This window comes from Medicago truncatula, chromosome 7 (assembly GCF_003473485.1).
Source record: "Medicago truncatula cultivar Jemalong A17 chromosome 7, MtrunA17r5.0-ANR, whole genome shotgun sequence".
In the NCBI taxonomy this organism is placed as follows: domain Eukaryota; kingdom Viridiplantae; phylum Streptophyta; class Magnoliopsida; order Fabales; family Fabaceae; genus Medicago; species Medicago truncatula.
In genome coordinates this window covers 4,275,638-4,299,432 of record NC_053048.1, presented here as the reverse complement: position 1 = coordinate 4,299,432, position 23,795 = coordinate 4,275,638, and the positions used below count along the sequence as shown (strand labels likewise).

Sequence of the window (23,795 nt, the reverse complement as noted above, 5' to 3'; positions counted from 1 at the left end):
TCTCTTGAGTATTTTTTGAGTAAATTGTCTGCAAGTAAATTATATTAGTAGTCTATTATGAGTATTATTTATTTTTTTTGATTAAATTTAGTTTTAAAACTTTTTAATATAATTAAATTTTATCATCACTTATATTTTAAGCCATCTCATCAAAAAACTATTGTTTAATTAAATTTCAGTTTATTATGTGAAATGCTGATTTTACTCGATGAAATGATTGTGAATTTTTTTTTTTGAGGGAATGAAATGATTGTTATTTTCCTCTTTATTTGTTATCTTGTATTTTCTAAAGTTTTAAATTTTAGGTTTTATGATATTCTTTAGACTTTATACAATCAAGTCGTCTTTGTGTTTGTGAGCTTAGCTCAATTGGTTGGAGCAATGCATAAAATATGAAAGGTCTGGAGTTCAAACCCTGGCCACTACAAAAATAAAAAAATAAGCCGTCTTAATTTTTTTTCAATTAAGTCTTTATTTTCAAACTAAATAAATCTAGCATCACCGGAAAATAGTTTATTCAAAATCATTAAATTCTCATTTCCTATTATAAATCATTTGGATAACATATTTCCAATTAGTTTTGAAGAGTTTGTAGGTGTGATATGAAGGTTTGAATAGAAAAATTAGTGATTTACTTTTATTTTGAGAGGAATTTACGGTAAATCACTCTACTTAGGCTCTGTTTGGTAAAAATAAGCTATAAGCTAGCTGATAGTTGATAGCTGAAAATCTAGCTGATAGATGATGACTGATAGCTGAAAAGCTTGCTTATTAAAAATAATGTGTTTGGTAAAATTAGCTGTTGAAGTGGCTGATAAGTATAAAATGACATAAAAGGACATGTTTTTTTTTTTGGCTTAATTGCATTTTTGGACCCCTATCTTTCCAAAAGTTGCGGTTATGGACCCCTAACTAATTTAAATACAAAACAACCCCTATTTTTTGATTCTTTGGCAGTTTTGAACCCCCAGTCCAGTGTTGACTTGGTCAACGCTGACGTGGCACCCTAAGTGAGGTGCCACGTGTCAAATTTTTTATTTTTATTTTGCCTTGGGGGGTCAAAACTGCCAAAGAATCAAAACATAGGGGGTTGTTTTGTATTTAAATCAGTTAGGGGTTCATAACCGCAACTTTTGAAAAGATAGGGGTTCAAAAGTGCAATTAAGTTTTTTTTTTAATATACGTATTGACACACTTTTTTTTTGTAATGTATTTATTTTTAATTATAGTTAAATATGTTTTTGGTCCCCATAAACATTCAAACTTTTGGTTTTAGTCTCCATAAAAAAATTCTTCGACCTTTAATCCTAAAACAAAAATCACCGACAATTTTGATCTCTGTTTCATGAATCCCAAAAATACGAGAAAGGTGGAAACAAAATGTGAGCTAGAATATATAAAAAGAAAAATAGGCTAGTTATTTTTTGTGTGGTGTACGGCATGTTAGTTATAGCAAAATATAAAACATTTCCTTAAAAAAATACACACACACATATATATATAGTGCTCCTTAAAAAAAATACAACGTGACAATTTTTTTAAGGGACAAATGGGACGGTTATAAAGATGAACATAGGTAGTTGTTTAATTAAAAAAATAGTTAATTTAAATTAATAGGGTTAAAGTTGGAAGAAAATATAAAAAGTTACCAGCTATAAGCTAAAAAGCTACTTGAAATAGCTTTTCAAAAAACGCTATAAGCTCATGGAAAAAGCTTGTTACCAAACACGCCACGTTTTCATCTAACGAGCTTATAAGCTAATCCAACAAACTATAAGCTAGCTTTTTTGTGTTACCAAACACAACCTTAATTAATCCTTAAAACCCTATCCAAGGCTGGTTTTGTAACAACGATTTTGTTTTTGACAACTAGAACAAACACCAACATATATTTGCATTTGCATAGCTCACAATGAGATTCTCTACCTCGTCTCTAATCATACCCCAAATTGATCAACATCCTAGAATTTGATTAGTAAATATTTCAAGAAAAATAAAGATAAAAGAAAGAGTAATGAACAATTTGATTGTATAATTATAAAATTTTGATCTAAATTGCTCAAAATATCATCGAGATAAATACATATTGATTAAGGAGGGATTTTTTTAGACTCAATATGTAGAGAGATTGAAAGCAGCGATTTATGGCATTTAGAAATGGGCCTTCCTCCAAGAGGAAAAAAAATACCAAAGTATTACTATTTTTTGTTATTTCTTAATTTGTTGAAAAATTATTTGATTTTTTAAATATTTTTTATTGAACTATTTATAGATGGATTGATTCAAATGTGCTACGTATTTATCCATGAGTGCTTAGATGACATGACACATGTCTCTTTTAGTTTAACCAAGGTCTGAGTTCGAATACAGCCTTGAGCATGCAACATCGTTAAAACTCTTAGAGAGAGTTTTCCGTTTATTTGGGTCACACAAGACTCGAGGGATTAGTCTATGAAGTTGCATGCGCAGAAAATATTTGATTTACACCAATAAAATGTGCCACGTATTTTTGTGATACAATCTGTTTGTAATAAATGTTTTCCCTTCTCTTCAATTTCGCGTGAAAACTAGTAGAATAATATTGTATGATTTTGACATTCTTCTTTGAGAGTCAAGTTCATCACATAGATATGAGAGAAGGATAATTTGCATTTGGGAGCTAATACAACAAAAATGGTTTTTAAGTCACGTCGCATGTAAGCTTGTGAGGGTTCACACGTGTGAGCCAAATCTAAAAAAAAAAACCGTGTTTTGTGTCGCATCATAAATAGACGGTGAAATGGTGAGTAGAACAATAGGAATGTCTAAATTCCCACTTTTGCATCATATAGGAACGGGCGGGTTCGGGCATCGAGGGATTCAATTTCATCTGGACCCGCCTGTGTAAATCCTATCTAAACCGTAAACGTGTTTGTTGGACCCGTGGACCTGTTTTAAACTGACAATTTCTCTTTTTTTAGTCCGGGTTGGGCAGATTTTCTCGGGTTGTAGGTTTTTGTCCACCCTTACTCTTGCTTACCAATTGCTTAAGCTCGATTTAGTGAGTGAAATTAATGGATTAACTCTTTTATCGGGGAAAATAGTAGCAAAATGAGTTAGAAACATATACACTGTTTGATTTTAAGTTATATTATATGGTCATAACTGCCGTGTTATGTATTGATTGAATTTCATGTTGATATATCATATAATAACTTTCATACTTGACTATATTGTGCTTAAGTGAAATATTTGTTGTTTGCTTCTTAAGTGAAATGATTGACATAGTATGATATATGAATCATTTCTATGTACTTTTAATTGAATATTTGAAATATTCTTAATGTGAATTTTTGCAAATTTGTTATGTGATGGTGATAAAATTGTGAAATGCGTTATGAATACGTGAACAATGAAAAAGTGTTGTAATGTGCAAAAAAAATTGGATTGTGAATAAACCCAACACCTGTTAATGATAATAGTTACATGAATGAGTGACTTATAACCACAAAAGGATGAAGGCGACAATTAACGTTCATGAACCATCATGCATATCATATTAGTAAATTGTGTTAGACTTTATTAACCCACTTTTAGGGAACATGGCAATAAAAATTGACTGCGAAGAATTACTTGTTAGACCTTAGAGGTCCAAATGGGGTAGTTCCCAATTGACTTAGGGATAATTGTTTATTATTATAAGTTACTGTGTCACCTGCTTCTGCCTTAACTAGTCACCTAAATTGATCTTGGAATAAGTTGTGTGAGTTTATTAGAACTTGTATGTGTATCTCTTATACGAGAGCATAGTGTTGCCTCTTCACTCTAAGGCTTTGTTTGCGAGTTTGGAGGGGAAGGGAGGGGAAGACTTGGGAAAAAAAAAATAAGTAAGTGGAAGAAATAGAGGAAAATGGAAGATGAGGGCTTTGGGGGGTTAACTTTTCTTCATAATACAAAACCCTCCTCGTTTGGAGCAACTAAAAAATTGTATTGGATGAGGGTTTTGGAGGGTTAATAAGAAGAATTCTTCAAATTTAATTTATGTTGTTATAATATTTTTAAAATTAAAAATAAAGTAATCATATGCATTAATTTATCATTCTCTAAAAAACTACTCTTTTAAATTTTTTGAAAGATTTCTCTATTTTTCCTCATATTTTGCACCCCTCAAAGTCTTTTCTTTCCTTCCCCTCCAAACTTCCAAACAAAGCCTAGGTATATTATTTTTGTTCCCTTCTACCAAACATAGAAATATCGTATTTAATGCCCTTATTCCCAGGAATATATTTTTTATCTCCCAAACAAACACCCCCTAAGTGTTTTGCAGTAGTTTGGTATAAAGTATCCTATAAAGTGTTTAAGAAAAACTGTGTACGTCATGTGTCTTCATGTGTCTTGTATAAAGGAGAAATATGTGTTAATGTGTATTGAATTAACTTAAATGTGTTTGATGTTTGTGTGAATAAATGTGAATGATATGAGTATGTGTTTTTTTTTTTTTTGGTACAAGAGAGGGCCGAAGTCCAATATGAGTATGTGTTATTATGTTAATATGTGACTACTTGAACGTGTTTGTTGATAATTTCCAAATTTCCGTAGTTTACATTATATAATTCATGAGACTTATTAACTTGATTTGCAAGAAAATCTATGAAAACACCCCAACTTATTATACCTATTAGATAATTAGGTTTTTAGTATGATCATAGTTATTTTGACCTATTACCACTTTTATTGTAGTGCTAAAGATCAAGAAATTCAAAGAGAATGAAAGATTGAAGATTCTTAGTATTGAATAATTCTCTAACTAAGCCAACAAATGGCTTAGTGAATCAAAACATATATCCAGAAGTAAAAGAGGGAAGATAAATTTGCTAAGCAAGCAATAAAATGACTTAGAGAAACAATTCAAAACTTTGAACTTTTTTAAATCACTAAGAGAGATTATCAATTTGTTTAGCGAATCATGGCGGTTTTTGGTGACCTAAGGATATACACATTGTTTTCAAAGAGATAATTACAGGGAGATTTGTACTCAAGGTGGATTGCACTCAAGGTCAGATTCATCATCTTGGATTCTAAATTATCATCAATTCGTCTCTCTAAAACTAAAAGAAGTATGATTAGCTATGTTCTCTTAGTGTTGAGATTAGGTGTAATTCATTGTTCTTGTTTAGTAAATTCTTGGTCCAACTTCTTATATATAATTTTTTTCTTCATAATATCTATGTTTAATTCTTGGTTTTAATTTTTTTTTTTCTTTTCAAATTGACAACTTCAAAAATGATCTTTTGATTTATTATGTGCTTGAAAAAAAAACCTTTTATATAACAAATCTAGAATAATTCATCCGTCGATGCTAGTTCTAGAAATAGGGTTAGATTTCCAGTCATTAATCACTGTCTGATTTTAATGCTATCGTATAGGTTAATTAAGCGAGGAATCATAAGTTAATTGGTACGAGAGATCTCTTTTCGTTTGTTGGGATTTTAAACATATGAAGAGCGACATGTGAAGATATAATTGAAAACCTAAAAGTATATTATCTATCAAGAGGATACATTAGAGGAATAACTAATGTAATCTAATTTCAACCCACTTTTGTATCTTTGAATTTAACTACAAATGTATTGTGAATGTGATATGATCATTGTCATTCTAGATTCTTAAGTGAAAGTTGTTGTAAAGATTTGAATAATCACTATTTTTGGGATAGATTATTACTTCATCATTGGGTTTAAAGTGTCACATACAGTCGACAACCCCTCATTTCTCAGCATGCACATATTTATATTATATTATAATATAACGTGCACCTATGATTCACCGTTCTTGACCTTCTTTTCTCATTTTACATATAAATTCCACAAAAATCTTATGCAAAAAGCTTGTATTGTTGCATGCTATTAGAAATACAATAAATATCTAGCCAACACTTAATCTTCATATTCTCTTTAGGAGTTTAGTAAACTACTTTAAAAAAAATGGCATTTTCTATTCAGACTTAGTCTCAGATGAACAAATTGAAAATCCCTTCGAATGTTTACCAAGACATAAGAACTTGGTAGGATATGTAATGGTTTATGTAATCACCATCAGATGAGTAGATTACAAATTCACAAATTGTTTTAAAATTTTTTAAAAAGTTGCTGTTATCACGATTTTGGGGTATTAAGTCATTAATTAGGCTTGAACCTTTCAATCTTTGATATTTTTTATTTTTTCTTGGGAAGGGTAAAATTGAGAAAACCCTTAGAAATTCTAAGTTCGGGGGTCGTTTTCACTACGGGAAGGTGTTAGGCACCCGCGATGACTATAGTACTCTATAGGAGCCGTTTTCTTAGTTTTATGTGTACGCTTTATTTTTAATGCTATTTATGGAAAAAGAAATTTATTTATGTTAAGAATGCGGGGAGAAAGTGTTTGAGGTTTTATTTTAGTGGACTTGGAGAGGTTTTGACCTCATGCCTACATACCCATTTAAGGGATCAAACTCCATGTAGTTCTCTTTCAAAAAATGTTTTTTTGTGTGTTTGGTTGATTTTAGTTTTTTGTTGGAAAATGGTTTTGAAGAAGAGAAAGAAGCCGTAAAGGCATGAGAAAAAAGAGTAGTGAAGAGTTGGTTCGATTTTTAAAAGAAAATGTCTAAGTAGAAGTTAGAGTTCATTTGAGTTTGATTAAGAAAATAAAGGGAAAAAATCAATGGAGTTTTGACTCCAAAGTTTGTTTGGAAAAATTTTCAAGTGATGGAATTTGCTTATTTTTTGGAAAATTGGCATTTGTCTAAAGATCGCGTTTCCTAAGCATACATCTAAACGGTAAACATGCAACGTGTGTGCGTGTCGGTGCTTGTGTCGGTGTACATCATTAGAGTCCATTGTCCTTTACACTTTGCCCTAGTTTACATGCTATGGTCTTGCGAGTAATTAAAAGAAAGCTAATCTACCTAAAATTATTACAAACCCATTTGATGTAGAAATGAATAGAAAAATAATACCTAAACTATGAGATGGATGAAATATGAAATGAAATGATTAGTATCATAAGGCATCAAATGGCAAGAAAAAAGAAAGCAATATTGAAATAGGATAGCAAAAAGAAAAGAACAATGAAATGAACTAAAAATGACAAAATATACTTAGAATTTGGTATAACACTTGGACATGCACATGACCTATAATTCCCTCATCATAGCCATTTTTAAAAGAGGTTTGATTTTAAGCTACAATGTGAGGATCACAAGAACACACACAAGCAAAGCATTATAACACATTCATAGAGATATTTTACACTTTATTTCTTGATAAAAACACACATTATTTATCAAACAAGAAAAAGAAAAGAAAATTCACATCCACAAACAGCAAAATACACATATGATCAGAGGCTTATTCAACATGAAATTGCATATCAATCACTCACAATATATGCCAAAATTTATGAAGAAAAATATGGCAAGAAATTCACAAAATTAAGCCAAAAAGAACAAATTAATCAAGAAAATAACACCTATATTTTTATTATTTTTTAACATGTAAAAACATCACAAAAGTATCAGAAACATATCAAGAAACACAGAAATTTTTAGGAATTTTTATGAGAAAATTTGAGCAAGCGTGGGGTTCAGATAGCAAGCAACAGGGTGCAAATAGCAGGAAATAAGGAAAAAAAAATAAAGAAAACCACAAACAGAAACCCAAGCCCAAAACCCATGGATCTGGATGCACAGGAACCGTTGGATTGATCCAGAAAGCCAAACCCTAGATCTAAAGGTTCAGAATGAAGGGAAAGAACCAGAAATAAACCGAACCGGTTCAGTTGTTTATAAAAAGGCTTATGGACCGGTTTTTTCATTTCTTCCTCTTCCTTCTCTCTCTTCTCTCATCCTAGTGAGAGAAGCTCTCACTTCTCTCTAGAATTCCGGTCATCTTCTCCGGCGAGCAAAAGTTTTCTGGCGCGGTGGCCGACCACCTCAAGGTGGCGACGCCGCCGCTGGAAAAAAAAATTGCTCCGATTCAAATTTTTTTTACACTTTTAAACATCCTTTTTCGTTCTAAACATGAATCCGGCACTAGATTTTGCATGCAAAGCTCGAATCAACGTAGATCTACGCTTCTTGTTCGCGGTTTTGAAAGGAACTTTTTCAAGTTTTTTTTTACTTTTTCGAATGGAATCTTTTAGAATTTCATAGATCTACACTTGATTCGTCTTTGTTGATGTTCTTGAGAAAAGAAAGATGAAGTTTGAGTTTTACCTGTGATTTTCGGTTGGAGATTTCGAATGAGTTCTTCAGAAAACTTCGATTTGATTCTGTTTGTGGATTTTGCTGCGTGAATCCGAAAATAAATCGGTTCTTCTTCTTCACCGGTTTGATTTCTTCTTCTCCCGTTTTCTCTTCTCAGATCCTTCGTGATCGTGCTTGAGTTCGTCACTGATGGTGATGAATTCGCACTGGAATTGCGAAGGAAAATGGTTCAATGATGATGATTCAGTGATGAATCACTGAGAACTGTAAAGAAATCAAAGGAAAATTGTTGAATTCTGGTTCTGGAAAAGTTAGGGTTCTATGAATGTTCTTGGTGATTTTTTCTGTGATTTTCTGTTTTGATCTGTAACTGAATGGAGAGAGAAACTGAAAATCTGTTTGTGGTGATGTGTCTTGAAATGTATGGATCCGTGTGGAATTTCTGACACTGTGTGTTATTTATAGCCTGCCATGTGTATTTGGGACCAATGAAATAATGACACCTGTTCTGGACTGGATTGGATCGAATTTTTGAACTAAAAAGCACTTGGGATCTTTCTGCAAAATAATAAACTTGAAGGACTTGACTGCAATAAAAAATGGACTGAAATGAAATTTTTAAATGTTTTGGGCTAAAATGTAATTAAAAATAAAATTGGACTAAAAAAGTAAATTTGACAAATAGTAAAGTGAAACTAAAAATAAAATCAACAAAAGGACTAAAACGAACCAGATACTGACATGAGGTATTTTAAAATACCTCCCTGTCGAAATTTTGACAGGAAAAGACCAAAATGCCCCTAGGGACTAAACTGACTCAAATGCAATTTTTGAAATGATTTTAAACAGAGATTCAACAATGATTTGTACAGACAAGTTTAAAAGACTCAGAGACAAACACAGGGACTAAAATGGGTTCCACTGCAGGAAATGACCAAAATACCCTTTTGTATGATTTTTTGAAATAAAATGCAAGAAAAGTAATGTGGTGTTTCAGAGAGTTCTTAAATGACTTATAATGCAAGAAAAGACACTTTGAATAGTTTTATGCAAGAAAATCGAGCTTGAACGTACTCTGAGACAGAGACAGTAAAATATGCAGATGAAAAGAGAGTAAAGATTTAGAGTAAAACAACAGCGAATTAACAAATATCAGTGTTAGAAAAGAAATTTGGACGAGTATTTTTAGGTCCAAAATCAGGGTATAACAGTTGCATTAACAACGCCTTTGCAGTTCCATGTCATAATACTTTATGAAGATAACTAAACATAGTATAACAAATCTCACATGTTCATATCCCTGTTGTCTTCATAGCCATATTCTCATGTGTAATCATTGACTCAAAATTAGATTCAGTCATATTTTTGTCGTCCGTAGATTCTTTGTCTATATTAGGTATGTTCTTTTACAAAATATAAAATTCGGATCCATCACTGTTATGGCCACCATTAATGCTTTTTTGACCTATCTAACATTCATTACTCCTTAAACGATACAAATGTTGAACTATTATCTATGACCCTGGATTTGGTGTTTGACAAAGAATTCGACAAAGGCGCCAAATTGTTTCAAAATAATAAAGTACTAATTTTCTTCTTCATAAGAGTTGTTGTTTTTGTTTCGACAATTTACCTAAACTTAATGAAAAAGGGTAAATTGGCGGGATTTCTCAAAAGTTGTTGTTTTTCATAGAAAATAAAAGTAACATGAAACATAATGATGAACGTAATGAGGATTTTCGAATCCCTCTGTCTCCTTGTTAGGTAGAATATGCTCTTGGTCCAATTACTATTTGATGTTTATGTTCATGACACCTAACAAAGTAAGATCTATTCTAGTTAGGGTTCAAGGCCCCTTCGTGCAATATTTGCTTCAGAGTTAGTAGTAGACATATATTCTCACAAATGTTAAGGTGCGTTATGAAAGTTAATCCAAGGTGAATTCTCGATCTCTCGGAAAACTACCATAGTAACTAATATATCTCAGTTCTGGTTCAAAAGGCTAACCTAATAGAAATTCTAACATATATCCAATGAGATACATCGTCTTTTGTTGACTCAACTTTTGGTTATATATAATATTAGAGGGAGTATTTAATCAGCATTTGAATTTTATGTCGTGTTTGCTTATCTCACTTCATCAATCATTGAATTTTAGTTGAATTTGATTGATTACTTTATGAAAAATGATAACTTGTATCCTAAGTTAAGAACTCAAATGTAAAAACATAATCTTAGAATTTGTACATTCATTATCTTTGAAGTCTAAAAATTTATTTTTCCATTCAAAACTTATATTTTAGTTATATTTTTAGATCTGTAACTTTTATCAGAAGAGCATACATTAACATGAATCTAACTTTATTTCAAGCTGAATTTTATTCTCTTAGGTCAAAGTTGAATTTGATTTATGATTTTATTCCAAATCCAAAAGCAATTAAATGCTTGCAAGTTGCGATATCATCTTTTAACATTTTTGTGTTTCCTCTTCCAGCGATCGTGTGGCCATTCCACGACTTTATAATACTAATTTGTTTTGATATGTCTTGTTAATATGTGATGTTGTAGCATCTACTTTGTTCTCATGTGTCCGCCTCTTTTATGTGTGAGAAGTCATGAAGACCTAATTCCCTCGTTTCTTTCTTACGAATTAACATCAACATAAAGGCCCAAAAGTAAAAAACTTGTTCATGTGGCCATCAGTATATTTCAATCAGTTAAGCTCATATTTCCTCTCTTTCTTTTGTCACGTGACCTCTAACTATAATTAACAACAACCAACCAATACTATTTTGGTTCAACAAGACAAAACTCATTCCAATAATTTGATGTGTGGAGCAAAATTAACAACAACCAACCAAAGTGATAAAAAAGAATAAATAATAAATGAGAAAAAAAAAAACACAATGATATTTGCATATCCCTTTTGGTCCAATTTGACCTACGTTTGAAGGAGATAGCAATTCTCCAATTGATTATAAAAAAACTATAACAATGAGATATAAAAATTACAAGAAATTATCATTTAACAATAACAACTAAAAATCACCCTTGTATATGAGACAAAATGGTTTCGCATGCTAATGTGTTTATATTGTTTTCAAACCCTAGAATATAACCCCAAAAAGTACCGAATTCCTAGCCTGTAAATTCCATAGAATTCTCCCATTTCATAACCCATAGTTTGTTTCACACCTCTCATTAAACAATGTATTGAAACTATCTATTTATAGATTTGGATGCGCACATGGGCCTCTTGTATGCAATTGCGCAACCCCATCAATACCAGACGAACTTCCTCTCGCAGCTATACCCCATGCCTCACACAACAGGTAGCAGCACACTTCCCAGAAGACTTTAAACTGATGGTGATGTCAATTTAATCATCAACCATCTTACTATTTGCCCTTCCCTCCAACTACATTTGTTGTCTCACAATTTTTCCTCTTTTACCTCTTTTACCACAAGTTTTTATCATAACTTCTTCAACTCCAAAGTGTGCTTATGCGTCTCTTAAAGATTCCCTTGCTCTCACATAAATCATAACACCCAAGGACTTCATAGTTGTACAACTTTGATGCCATCATATTGATTGACTCCTCCTAGGAACTAGTGAAAGAAATCTAGTTAAGCTGAGAGATCTTCTATCATCTTCAAGATTTAACATTATTGCATTTTCAAAGATGGATTTGAATCCAAGAGATCTGGTTATGCAGAAAGAAATCTTTTACCATCTCATTGAAATGCTTTACAAAAATAGTGCATTGATATGATTTCATTAATTAATATGCCAAGAATATATTTCATATAAAAAAAGAAGCTTAAAATATTTTTAAAATAAAACATGATTTATATTATTATTTTTTTGGGGAAAAATATGATTTATTATAAATTAAAGGCTTAATAGCAGTTTTCGCCCCTTAACTTTCACGAAGTTGTGATTTTGGCCCCCTAAGAAAAAAACTACAAAACCGCCCCCTAAGGTTTGCAACTGTAGCAGTTTTGGCCCCCCAAGGCCAATTTTTGGTAAAAAAAAAAAAAAAAAAAAAAAACACGTGGCACCTCACTTAGGGTGCCACGTCAGCGTAGATCGAGTCAAAATTGGCCTTGAGGGTCAAAACTGCCACAGATGCAAAGACTTAGGGAACGGTTTTGTAGTTTTTTTTTTCTTAAGGGGCCAAAATCGCAACTTTAGAAAAGTTAGTGGGCTAAAACTGCTGTTAAACCTAAATTAAAAACTATAACTTTTAATGTTAAATATTAGTTTTGTAAAAGAAAAAACATTATACATTAGCACTCCATTTTGGAGCAATTGACGATTTTTTTTTTTTTAGAGATGACGAATTATTTATTATTACGATAAGTATTGCAATTTTTTTAGAGTATGAAAATGTATTGCAATTAAAAAAATATAAGGGGAATGTTAACTTATGCTTTCGAAGTACCGGTTAAATAAGTAAATATAATATTATTGTGTTGGAAGTTGTGCAGTCAACTTTTTAAAATTAAAAAAATATTTGTAAAAAAAAAAAATATTTTTGATTTAAAACTCAGTCAAATATTTCTCAAACACTTAGCATAACCCTGATTTTAATTCTTCATCATTGTTCATGACTCACACGACAAACAGAATGTTAGGAAAACTATTTTGTCCTACTTGTTAATTTTTCATATGCGATCTGGATTAAGATAGGACCGATGGCCTCTCTCTGGTTTCCTGGCATAAGATGCTTTTTAATAAAATAAATTATCTATAAAAAAATATAACCCAATCTCTCGATATCCAGAATAATATTTTTTTGATAGAACTAAATCAAAAATATTATAGCTAAACTATGCAAAGCAACCAATTGTTGACTAAATCGGAAATATCATAAGCAAAACAATCGTTGATTATAACACTTTTCCAACGGCTATTTGAACGCTTCATACATACGGTACTTCTTCCGTTTAAAATATATATCGTAATTTTAGAATATGTATTATTCAAATAATTTACTTTACTATATTTTTTAACTAATATATAAATACAAATGCTAGCTTGTAAGTTGTTGTTTGATTTATTTCAATGAATGTTTTCAAAATATCAATTTTTTATTAAGAAAAATTAAAGATATTAATGGTCAAAGTTGTCTAATATTATGTGTATAATGGTTGACTACGACATGTATTTTAGAATGATAAGAGTATTTATTATTTAATAAGTATTTTCTAAAATGATTTTAATCATCTTTAAAATGTAAATTTACCTCTAAAAAGAATGTAAATTTAAAACACAAATACGTCGTCTTACATATCAAATGAAATAAAATAAAATACTAGTAAATGGGGAAACAATACTATGAAATAGAGGTCTTTTAAGTTTGAAATTTGCAATAAATTAGTCTTTAAAATTGAAGTTTGCAATAAATTGGTTTTTAAGTTATTTTGGTGACACATAAATCTTTTAGGTTTAAGATTTGTAACAGATTGATCATTTAAGTTATTTTGGTTACACATAAGTCCTTTAAGTTTGTAAACATTTTCGATTTAGTCTTTCTACCACATCATCATTTTTGTAATGTTTGGTTAACAAAATGACTAAATTGAAAACGTTTACAAACTTCAAGGATTTATATGTGACCATTATAACTTAAAGGACCAATATGTTACAAACCTCAGACTTAAAGAACTTATGTGTGACCAAAATAACTTAAAGAATTAGTCTATTACAAACCTCAAACTTAAAAACATCTTCTATAATTTAGCCTTTACAAAACTATTCCTCATTAATGGCATGGGAAAAATAAAACGAAGAATTGAATGAAAAGACAATAATAAATAGTTATGGGGTATTATAGAAAAAAAATTAATATTAACACTTTATTAATATCGTAAACGACTTACTTCCTTCTGTTACATTTATAAACAATTTTTTCTTTTTCAGATTCATTAAACATTAGATGTATCTGAATTATAATATAGTTCAAATACATCAATTATTTAATAAATATGAAAAGAAAAAAAAAGTTGCTTATAATTTGTTTTTCTCAAAGCAAACTTATAAGTTGTAAAAAAAATTAAATTATTAAACTTTTTTTTTACTGCGGTTTAAACCCTGAACCTTGCATATATTATGCATTATCCTATCAACTGAGCTAAGCTCACGAGGACTAACTAATAAACATTTAATATTATATTAAAACACATTAAGAAATTAAATTATTACACATTAAGAAATTAAATTATTTAAAAGAGTAACTTGTGAGGAAGACTCTAATTTAAATTCTAACAATATACTTCATCAAACGTAACGGATATAAGTTATAGACTAATATCTCAATGATTTTAAAAATATCTTTTGTTTTAAAGTCAACTTTGATCATATTCTCAACAATCTCACCTAAGTTCATACTAATTATTATTTATAAAAGCAAAGGAAAAACAAACACCACACACATCACAAACATTGTAACAACTCTTATCAACCAAATCACAATGTCTTCTGTTCCTTTCCTATTTCCTCAAACTCATTCAACTGTCCTTCCAAACCCTTCAAATTTCTTCTCACAAAACTTACTATCCACACCTCTCCCTACAAACTCATTCTTCCAAAATTTTGTTCTACAAAATGGTGATCAACATGAATACATTCACCCTTACCTTGTCAAATCCTCAAACTCTTCCCTATCTGTTTCATACCCTCTTCTCCTCTTTTCAACAGCAATGTTGTACCAAGTTTTTTCACCAGATCTTACAATATCTTCCTCACAAAAAACTCACACAAATATACCAAAAAACCATGTTATTTCATCTTATAGTGATCTTGGTGTGACTCTTGATATTCCCTCTTCAAACCTAAGATTCTTTTTGGTTAGAGGAAGCCCTTTTTTAACTGCTTCAGTTACAAAACCAATACCTCTTTCAATCACAACAATTCATAGTATAATTTCTTTGTCTCCATTTGATAAGAAAAAAACCAAATATACCCTTCAACTCAATAACAATCAGACATGGATCATATACACTTCTTCACCAATCAACTTCAACCATGATGGTTCCGAGGTTAAATCCGGTCCATTTTCCGGTATTATTCGTATCGCGGTTGTTCCTGATTCCAATGGTGAGAAAATTCTTGATAAATTTAGCTCTTGTTACCCTATCTCTGGTGATGCAAACATCAAGAAGAAATTTGGTTTGGTATATAAATGGCAAAGAAAAAATTCTGGTGATTTACTCATGCTAGCACACCCTCTTCATGTTAAGCTTTTATCAAAAAGTAACAATCATGGTGTTACTGTTCTTAATGATTTTAAGTATAAAAGTGTTGATGGTGATCTTGTTGGTGTTGTTGGAAATTCATGGAATTTGAAAACTGATTCTGTTAATGTAACATGGCATTCAAATAAAGGTGTTGCAAAAGAATCAAATGCTGAAATTGTTTCTGCTCTTGTTAATGATGTGAAGAAGCTAAACTTTTCGTCGATAACAACAAATTCATCTTATTTTTATGGTAAGATTGTTGGAAGAGCTGCAAGGTTTGCTTTAATAGCTGAAGAAGTTTCTTACCCTAAAGTGATTCCAATTATCAAGAATTTTTTGAAGGAAACTATTGAGCCATGGTTGGATGGAAATTTCAAAGGGAATGGTTTTTTCTATGAAAAAAGTTGGGGTGGATTAGTTACTCAACAAGGGATTAATGATTCAAGTGCTGATTTTGGTTTTGGAATGTATAATGATCATCATTATCATTTAGGTTATTTTCTTTATGGAATTGGAGTTCTTGCAAAAATTGATCCTTCTTGGGGACAAAAGTATAAACCACAAGTTTATTCACTTGTGAAAGATTTTATGAACTTGGGCCAAAGGGATAACAAAAATTATCCAACTTTAAGGTGTTTTGATCCATACAAGTTGCATTCTTGGGCTTCGGGTTTGACCGAATTTGAACATGGAAGAAATCAAGAAAGTTCTAGTGAAGCTGTGAATGCGTACTATTCAGTAGCATTGGTTGGTTTAGCATATGGCGACAAAGATCTTGTCGCCACTGGATCAACGCTTTTAGCGTTGGAAGTCAATGCCGTGCAAACTTGGTGGCATGTGAAAGCTGAAAATAATTTGTATGGTGGAGATTTTGCGAAAGAGAATAGAATAGTGGGAATTTTGTGGGCTAATAAAAGAGATAGTGCACTATGGTGGGCTTCATCTGAATGTAGAGAGTGTAGGCTTAGTATACAAGTTTTGCCTTTGTTGCCTATAACTGAGTCTTTGTTCAACGATGGTGTTTATGCTAAGGAGCTTGTGGAATGGACAGTGCCTTCTTTCAAGAACAAAACTAATATTGAAGGTTGGAAAGGGTTTACCTATGCTTTGCAAGGTGTTTATGATAAGAAGAATGCATTGAAGAATATTAGAATGTTGAAAGGTTTTGATGATGGAAACTCTTTTAGTAATTTGTTATGGTGGATTCATAGTAGGTGAAGAATGATGTATAAGAGCAATTGTGCAAAATTTAATAATCAATAAAAGATTTGCAATTTGATGTTTCAATTTGATCATTTATCAATATTTTTCATTTATTGTAGTTTATGAAATTCTATATTTGATATAAGATTTTGTTTTTTTGCTGAATCACGAGCACGAGCAATGGAAAACATCAGAAAAGAACAAGACATTTCAACTAGGTTGATACCCCAAAATCACCTCCATCCTCTGCCACCATGCTCCAAAAATTAATTTAAAAAAGGAAAAATATAAGATTTTGTGATCATGGTGATGGTGTAAAATTGATTATTGAGACATTTTTTTATTGATTTGATGGAATTGAAGTTTACCATACTACTTTCCATTTGTACTAGAAGATTTTGTGATCATGGTGATGGTGTAAAATATAATGCATTGACATATAGTTATGACCCAATTGTCATTCTTTTCAATCATTGAATTTCAAAAATAGGCTGCTTGAAGGCTCCTCATTGGCATCTTGAACATGTCAAATTCACACACAAAAATGAGCCAATGAAATTCTCAAATTTCAAATAATGCTTTGGGTACTTTTTGGTCAAAGAGGCCTCAAAAGCAAAGCCTAAGTCATGTGACATACATATACTCCAAATCACAACTCACGAGACATATAACGATAAAAATTTGAATTAACGTTAATTTGGTGTTTACTGGTCATTAACTATAGAAATAAATACCTGTCAAAAAACTATAGAAATAAATATACTAGTAGTCGCTAACTAGTAGTCCTCTTAAAGAAAAAAAAAACTGTTTTTTTTTTTTTGGTAGTCGGGGTTTAAACTGCATATCTTGCATGTATTATGTATTGTATCTATCAACTGAGTTAGTTCACGAGGATAAAAAATTGTTGTTTTCACTACAAATTGAGATAAGCTTGCGAGAACAAAAAATTATTTTCTGTATAACATGTTAGTCCTCAACTATGGTAATTATTTCTTCCTTTTTTAAAACAAAAAAAAATACAAATTTGGTGAACTAAAAACTAGTTGAGGGACTTTGTTCTTTTTTGTTTTTTTACGGTTTGTACCAAATAAAATATTATAATAATTAGAAACTCGTAAAATATAAGAGAGAATGATAATTTAACCTTATTTTTTCAAAAAAAAAAAATGATAATTTAACCTTATCAAAAAGAAGAGAATGATAATTTAGATATAAATTATTTTCACAGAAGCAAAACCCTTCTAAAGAAAGAAGCCTTACCTGCTTCATTTGTTTTTTTCTTTGGGTCCAAAACTTGCTTCATTTCTTCCAAGGTAAAAATTGCAATAAATATGGGAGTGTATGTTTTCCTTTCTAATTTCATATTATATAACATAAAAAGCGTAACACACCTTAAAATTATCTCAAAATTCTCTATTTTTTTGATTTTATAATTTGGATAGAGTGTGATAGAAGATTGAAGGCTTATGAAAGAAACACTCTAACTATGGATGTACGATGGAAATACATGTATTTTTAGGACTTTTAGATCCGATGGACCTTTTCATTGGAGCCTTCTTCAAAATTATAGATATCTAAAGAAATCATGGGACATCAACGAACTGTATTTCTCTTGAAAAGAAAAAGACTAAATTAATTTCACGTTTTACTAAATTAAAAAGGATCTAAACTATGTTTTTTGATAATAGAAGAGAGCTAAGATCCAAAAAGAAAAAGGACTACAAAGTTATGTGGATATGTCATAAAAAATGAGACTTATAAGCTCACTAAAAAGAGTTTTGTGAACATGTATATGGAAAGAACTCAAAGAAAAACTAAAATTGGTGAGTCAATCTGTGCTTTTAGTGCAGTCCTACCATGTATGGTTGAATTGCGTCAATCAATTCAAATATAAAAGCTTATGTATCTCGTGCATTAAGATGAACGGATTTCTATTGATTTTATTGGTCCTTGTTACCAAGTCAATTAGAGTTTTGGAAAAGCTCTCAACCTGAAGACTTTTGAATCTATGTCTATCTCCAAACCAACTCCATATCCAAGTTCGTTCATCACATTTTAGCATGAAGCACGTCACAACTTTGCACAAAAATCTTATTAAATATATCCCATTTGAGTTCCGCATTAGACCACCACAACTTGACAAATCCATTGTCTTTTCTAAAAAGCTCCATCACAGTTAAGCTTAGTCCAACCCTCTGGAAGTCTTTTACAATCAATCAAAATCGTCTCTCACTAATGAAAAAGTCGTTGGGAAAAACTAACATATAGAAATAAAGGAACCCAAAAATATAACATGGAAACTCCAAAACTAGAGAAAAACCACAACCATTGTCTAACGACCAGAGAATAACACCATGTAAATATTGTTACAGCATATAAATTACTTTCAAACACCCACCGGCCCCCAATACATTCATACCCTCCAAACGCATGCCTAACTACATCTCACAACACTCTTAGACAATAGTATAAGAAAAAAAAGAAAAGAGTCAAATATAAATTTAAAGTGTTTTTGACTTGTGCATCTTGCAACAAAGAAATAGAGCATACATGTATACATTGCTCTGCTTGTCTTGCACTTCAAGAAACATCCTTGTGGCCTACAAAAATTGACAAACAAAGTAAACAAGTGAAGGAACTATCTTGTTTATCTTACACTTCAAGAAACAATCTTCATTATTTTGTACTACCTCTTCCTTTATAATTCTAAGCAATGTGATATTTTTTCGACATGTATATTTTTCAACCAACACCGACAAAATCAAACGGTTGTTAGTCTAACATCAATGTTTTTAGTCATTTTTAGAACAATATGTCAATTGATCAATGAAAGTCTTCATCAAAAACAACTTACTAGTGCTGGCATGCAACCGGGAAAATTGAGTTCCCCTCCTTATTTTGAGTTCCGTGAAGTAGTTAGTTGATATTCTTGAAAATACAGTCCCAACAATTCAAAGAAAATAAATTTGAAATTTGATTTGAATGGATTAACTTGAGCCAAATTTGAGTTGCCTCCGAGCAATCTCACTGCACATCCACATAAAAGTAACTAATTCGGTGATGTTCTTTTTGATTCCATAAGACCTTCTAATCTCTTTCTACCAGTTGAAACTTGTCCCACTATCATTTATAAAATAAATTGGTGGGATAATGCATTATTATATGCAGGGGTCGGAGTTCGAACTTCGGACACCCAACTTATTCATTTTATAAGGTGAATTCTAGTCGCTAGACTACCTGACAAAAAACAAAAAAGATAATTTTAGAGATTTTATAAAATGAAACCCAAAATTTAACGAAAAAGGTAGTATATTTTGGGTTGAAGGGATAATAGTTTTGGCATTTCCTAGTTAAACAAGGTATGGATTTTATAAAGGATTTTTTTACTATATTAAACCAAATTGCACTGATATTGGAGTTTATTATTTTCTAAAATAGACTATAATAATATTTTTATGACAACATATGATTGAACAATGTCATCGATACTATATATATATATATTTTATTTATTTATTTATTTATTTTTTAAATGTTAACATAGATTTTTTTTTCTCATAGAACTCAAATTTTCCCCTCCGCAATGTGTGATTTCTTGTTTCTGCCCGTTGGTTCTTCTTTGACTTTGCTTTATTTCCTTAGTCGACATGATGCAATTTCCTTTTTTGTCAAAAAAAAAAGATGCCATTTCTTTTTGAACGTTGGATAAAAGATTCTCTCAATACTTTATGATCCTCAAGTCACATGCCTAGATCCAATCCATACCCCTTGGCTTCTTTTTTTTTTTTTTTTTCCCTTGCTAACAAGTACTTTAAGCTATGTTTATGTTTGGATAGTGAGAGGAAAGAAAGTAAAGAAAAGATTGATTAAAGAATGAAAGTGAATAGAAAGTAAAGGGAAAGTAAGATGATTTTTAAGTTGTTTGAAATAAGTGAAAAAGTGAAAGGAAAGAAAGATGTATATTTAAAAAATGACATAATTATCCTTATGGTAAAATGAGTTATGAATTTATTATTTATTTAATATAATATATTCATATTTACATATTAGAAAATAAAAATTGATATGTTAATATATACATGAAAATTAATCTTTAATGGTAGATATGTCATATAGGTATACTGTTTAGGCAGCCTACTATTTAATATATATTATCGTAAAAAAAAAACAATATAATATAATATTAGGGTAGTGTTAACTTGTACTCTTGGGGTACAAGTTAAGAATCTAAAAATGGAATTACTCCCTCCGTCCCTTAATAAGTGACATATTTGACCATTTCACACAGATTAAGAAAAGTGTAAAGATGAAAGAAAGGGAGTGATACTTTTACTGAGTTGTCCTTGTCATTATTTTGAAACTTTTTCACTTTTAAGTAATGATTACTTTCTTTGTTCCACTACAAACTTTAACATGGGGACCACAACAAGTATTTATAAGGGGTAAATCCGTCAAATTTTGCTTAGAAATCTGAGAAGGTCAAGTATTGTGGGACAAATATTTTTTACAAATAGGTCACTTATTCAGAGACGGAGGGAGTAAATCATAAATTTTGTCTTGAAAAGATAATATTTTAAAATTCTAGAATATTGATTGAATGCACAATTTCCAACAAAATGTTTTTATACTATTTAGTTTCTTAACTTGTGTCTTCAGGGCACAAGTTAATATTTCTCATAATATTATTCATGTTGATTCAAAGGGTTATTTGTGTCATTTCAGACAAAATTGGTCTCTTCTCCACCTTTCCGTCCAATCCAACGAGGAAAGATTTTAGTTGTGGGTCCCAGTCCAAAACATTATTTCCTCTCCTCTTGTTGGTGGTTCCAAACTGTGAAAAGTGGATCCATCCACTCAGTTTCTTTCCATTGAACCAAACACTGCCTTAATGTTAAGATTTAAAGCTAGTTTGGTCCAGCTCATCATTTGATAAGAAGGTTAGGCTCAAACTTTTTATAAAGTTTATTTAATCGAATATGCGAGGTAAATGTTTACAAACAAATCTATTAAATCCGTCGGTTCAGCCTATTAAGCTTTTTATGTATAATATTTATTTCATTATTGATATTTTTATAATAAAAAATTATAAACCCAAGCCTTCATATTATTTAATTATTTAGTAGCATGTGTATTTGTGTGACTAGATTTTTATAATATTTCATTATTTAATAGCAAACTTATTCGTATGCTTTAGTAGCCTAGATATTTGCATAGGATGGTTTGTTATGATGAACTTAATTGTGTTAAGGGTAATGTGATAACTAGAGATGATGATGTGATAATAATCGAAAATCTTGAGAAGGAAGAAGGTTTGAACTAATAAGAAGGTCGAAGATGTTGTTAAAGTATTGAAGTGTCGAAAATGATATTCATAGACCTTGTCAAAGATTAATTCAAATGTATATGATTAGGGAACAAAACACATTATATACTGATATTTTAATATAATTATCTATGTTTTTATTAGTCAAATCCTGCATTTTATGAATATCAGTTAAACTCGCATAATTATACCTCTGTTACATTTGCATTTTCTGTTGTGTCTTACATTTTGGGTGTTTTTGGATTTTACAATAAGATATTTCATATTATAAACTCCGTATAGAGGTAAAATTAAAAATGTGGAGGGCACACAGAAAGCATGGAAGATGGAAAACGAAATTATAAAAAATAATAGTACAATTTATTTTTGGGTAATTTTTGCTGCATTTTGTAAACGGGCTTTCAATTGGCAAATATGGTCATGATATACATTTTCTTTTGTATTTAGTCTTTTCATTTTTTGATAACTAATTTAAGGTATCTCTAAACAAAGGTAGAAAAGAAATTATGAAGAAAATTAAGGTTTATTACAAGTTTGTCAAGAACTACATAATTACGTCATGCACTATTGTGGTGTAAAAAAAATATTTAGTCATTTATGAACTCATCAATGATGTAAAAAAAAAAAGGAACCAACACTTGACTCTAATTTTTGGGCCTTCAATCACAAAAAAAAAAATTTGGGCTGTTTATAGGTCTTTCATTGTGTTGTATTATTGGATGGTTGCTCAATAAGCCTATTGAATTGCTCACAAACCCCTCAAGTAATTGAATCGAAATTTTGATCAATTTCTTGTGTGTGGAAACTCCGATCAGTCTTGACTTTCAATTGAATTTTTAAAATAATATAAGTTATTTGAAGAGTCTATTGAACAATCATCGCATCATCATAGGTAAGATAATTGTTGCTTGTTGTGCATATTCTTAAGGAAAAAATGGCATAAATTGCATTGAGCGTACAAGCTACTCCTGCAAGCATGTATAACATAGTGAATTTAATGACAGCTACTCCTAAAGCATAAAAACACAAGGGTCATGCTAATGAGTTAGGGATTTGTTAAGGAACTAAAAAAATGAAATTTGAAGTTAAAATAAAATGAGTCTTGTTTAAACTTTTAAAATAGAGTCATGCTAACTAATGTTTTTGGGAAACATGTTAAAGAAACTAAAAAACGATTATAGTAATTTTTTATGTACCTTGAAGTTTAATGGGGTGCCAATACTCTATAGAAAAAATTTATTTAACATTTGAATTTATATTAAAATGAATTAATATAAAAATATGACTAACATTAAATAATTGAATGAAGGAAACTAACCTAGCGGAAGTTCGTGAGTATTATTGTATTCACTGTTTTTTTTTTATTGAATAGAACATTTTTTATACTTTTAAAAGGTTGATTATAAGTTTTCAGATAAATTTACTATATTTTGTTTTTTTGTTTTAGGGGCAGTTGTTAGCATTTTTCTTTAAAATATTAACTACAAACTTCAAATAAACTATTATTATTACGTTTGATTTCTTAACAAAATGGGTATGGACAGTGGCGGATCTTGAGTTTATTTCTCGGGGGCGCCAGATATTTCTGGAATATATATTATAAAGTTTCAAACAATATAGGATATTGTAAATTGGTGTAGTGGTGCAGTTGCATGATTTTAACTTGTGGGATCGAACACGCGACCTTCAATTGATTAGAGGCTACGTAACCGCTACAGCATTAACATGAAATATCATGCCTATTTATATAAAATTTGGTGGGTGCAGTGGCACATGTGGGTCTCTACAGAGATCCGCCCCTGG

General features: G+C 30.6%; 1 protein-coding gene across 1 annotated transcript; it reads left to right on the top strand.

Annotated features, from left to right (window-relative positions):
* Positions 1–14,643: 14,643 nt before the first annotated feature.
* On the top strand, positions 14,644–16,753 carry LOC25497519 (probable endo-1,3(4)-beta-glucanase ARB_01444). Its single transcript, XM_013592120.3, has one exon. It carries the CDS (start codon positions 14,702–14,704, stop codon positions 16,682–16,684), a length of 1,983 nt encoding a protein of 660 aa, XP_013447574.1. The 5' UTR covers positions 14,644–14,701; the 3' UTR covers positions 16,685–16,753.
* Positions 16,754–23,795: the final 7,042 nt, after the last annotated feature.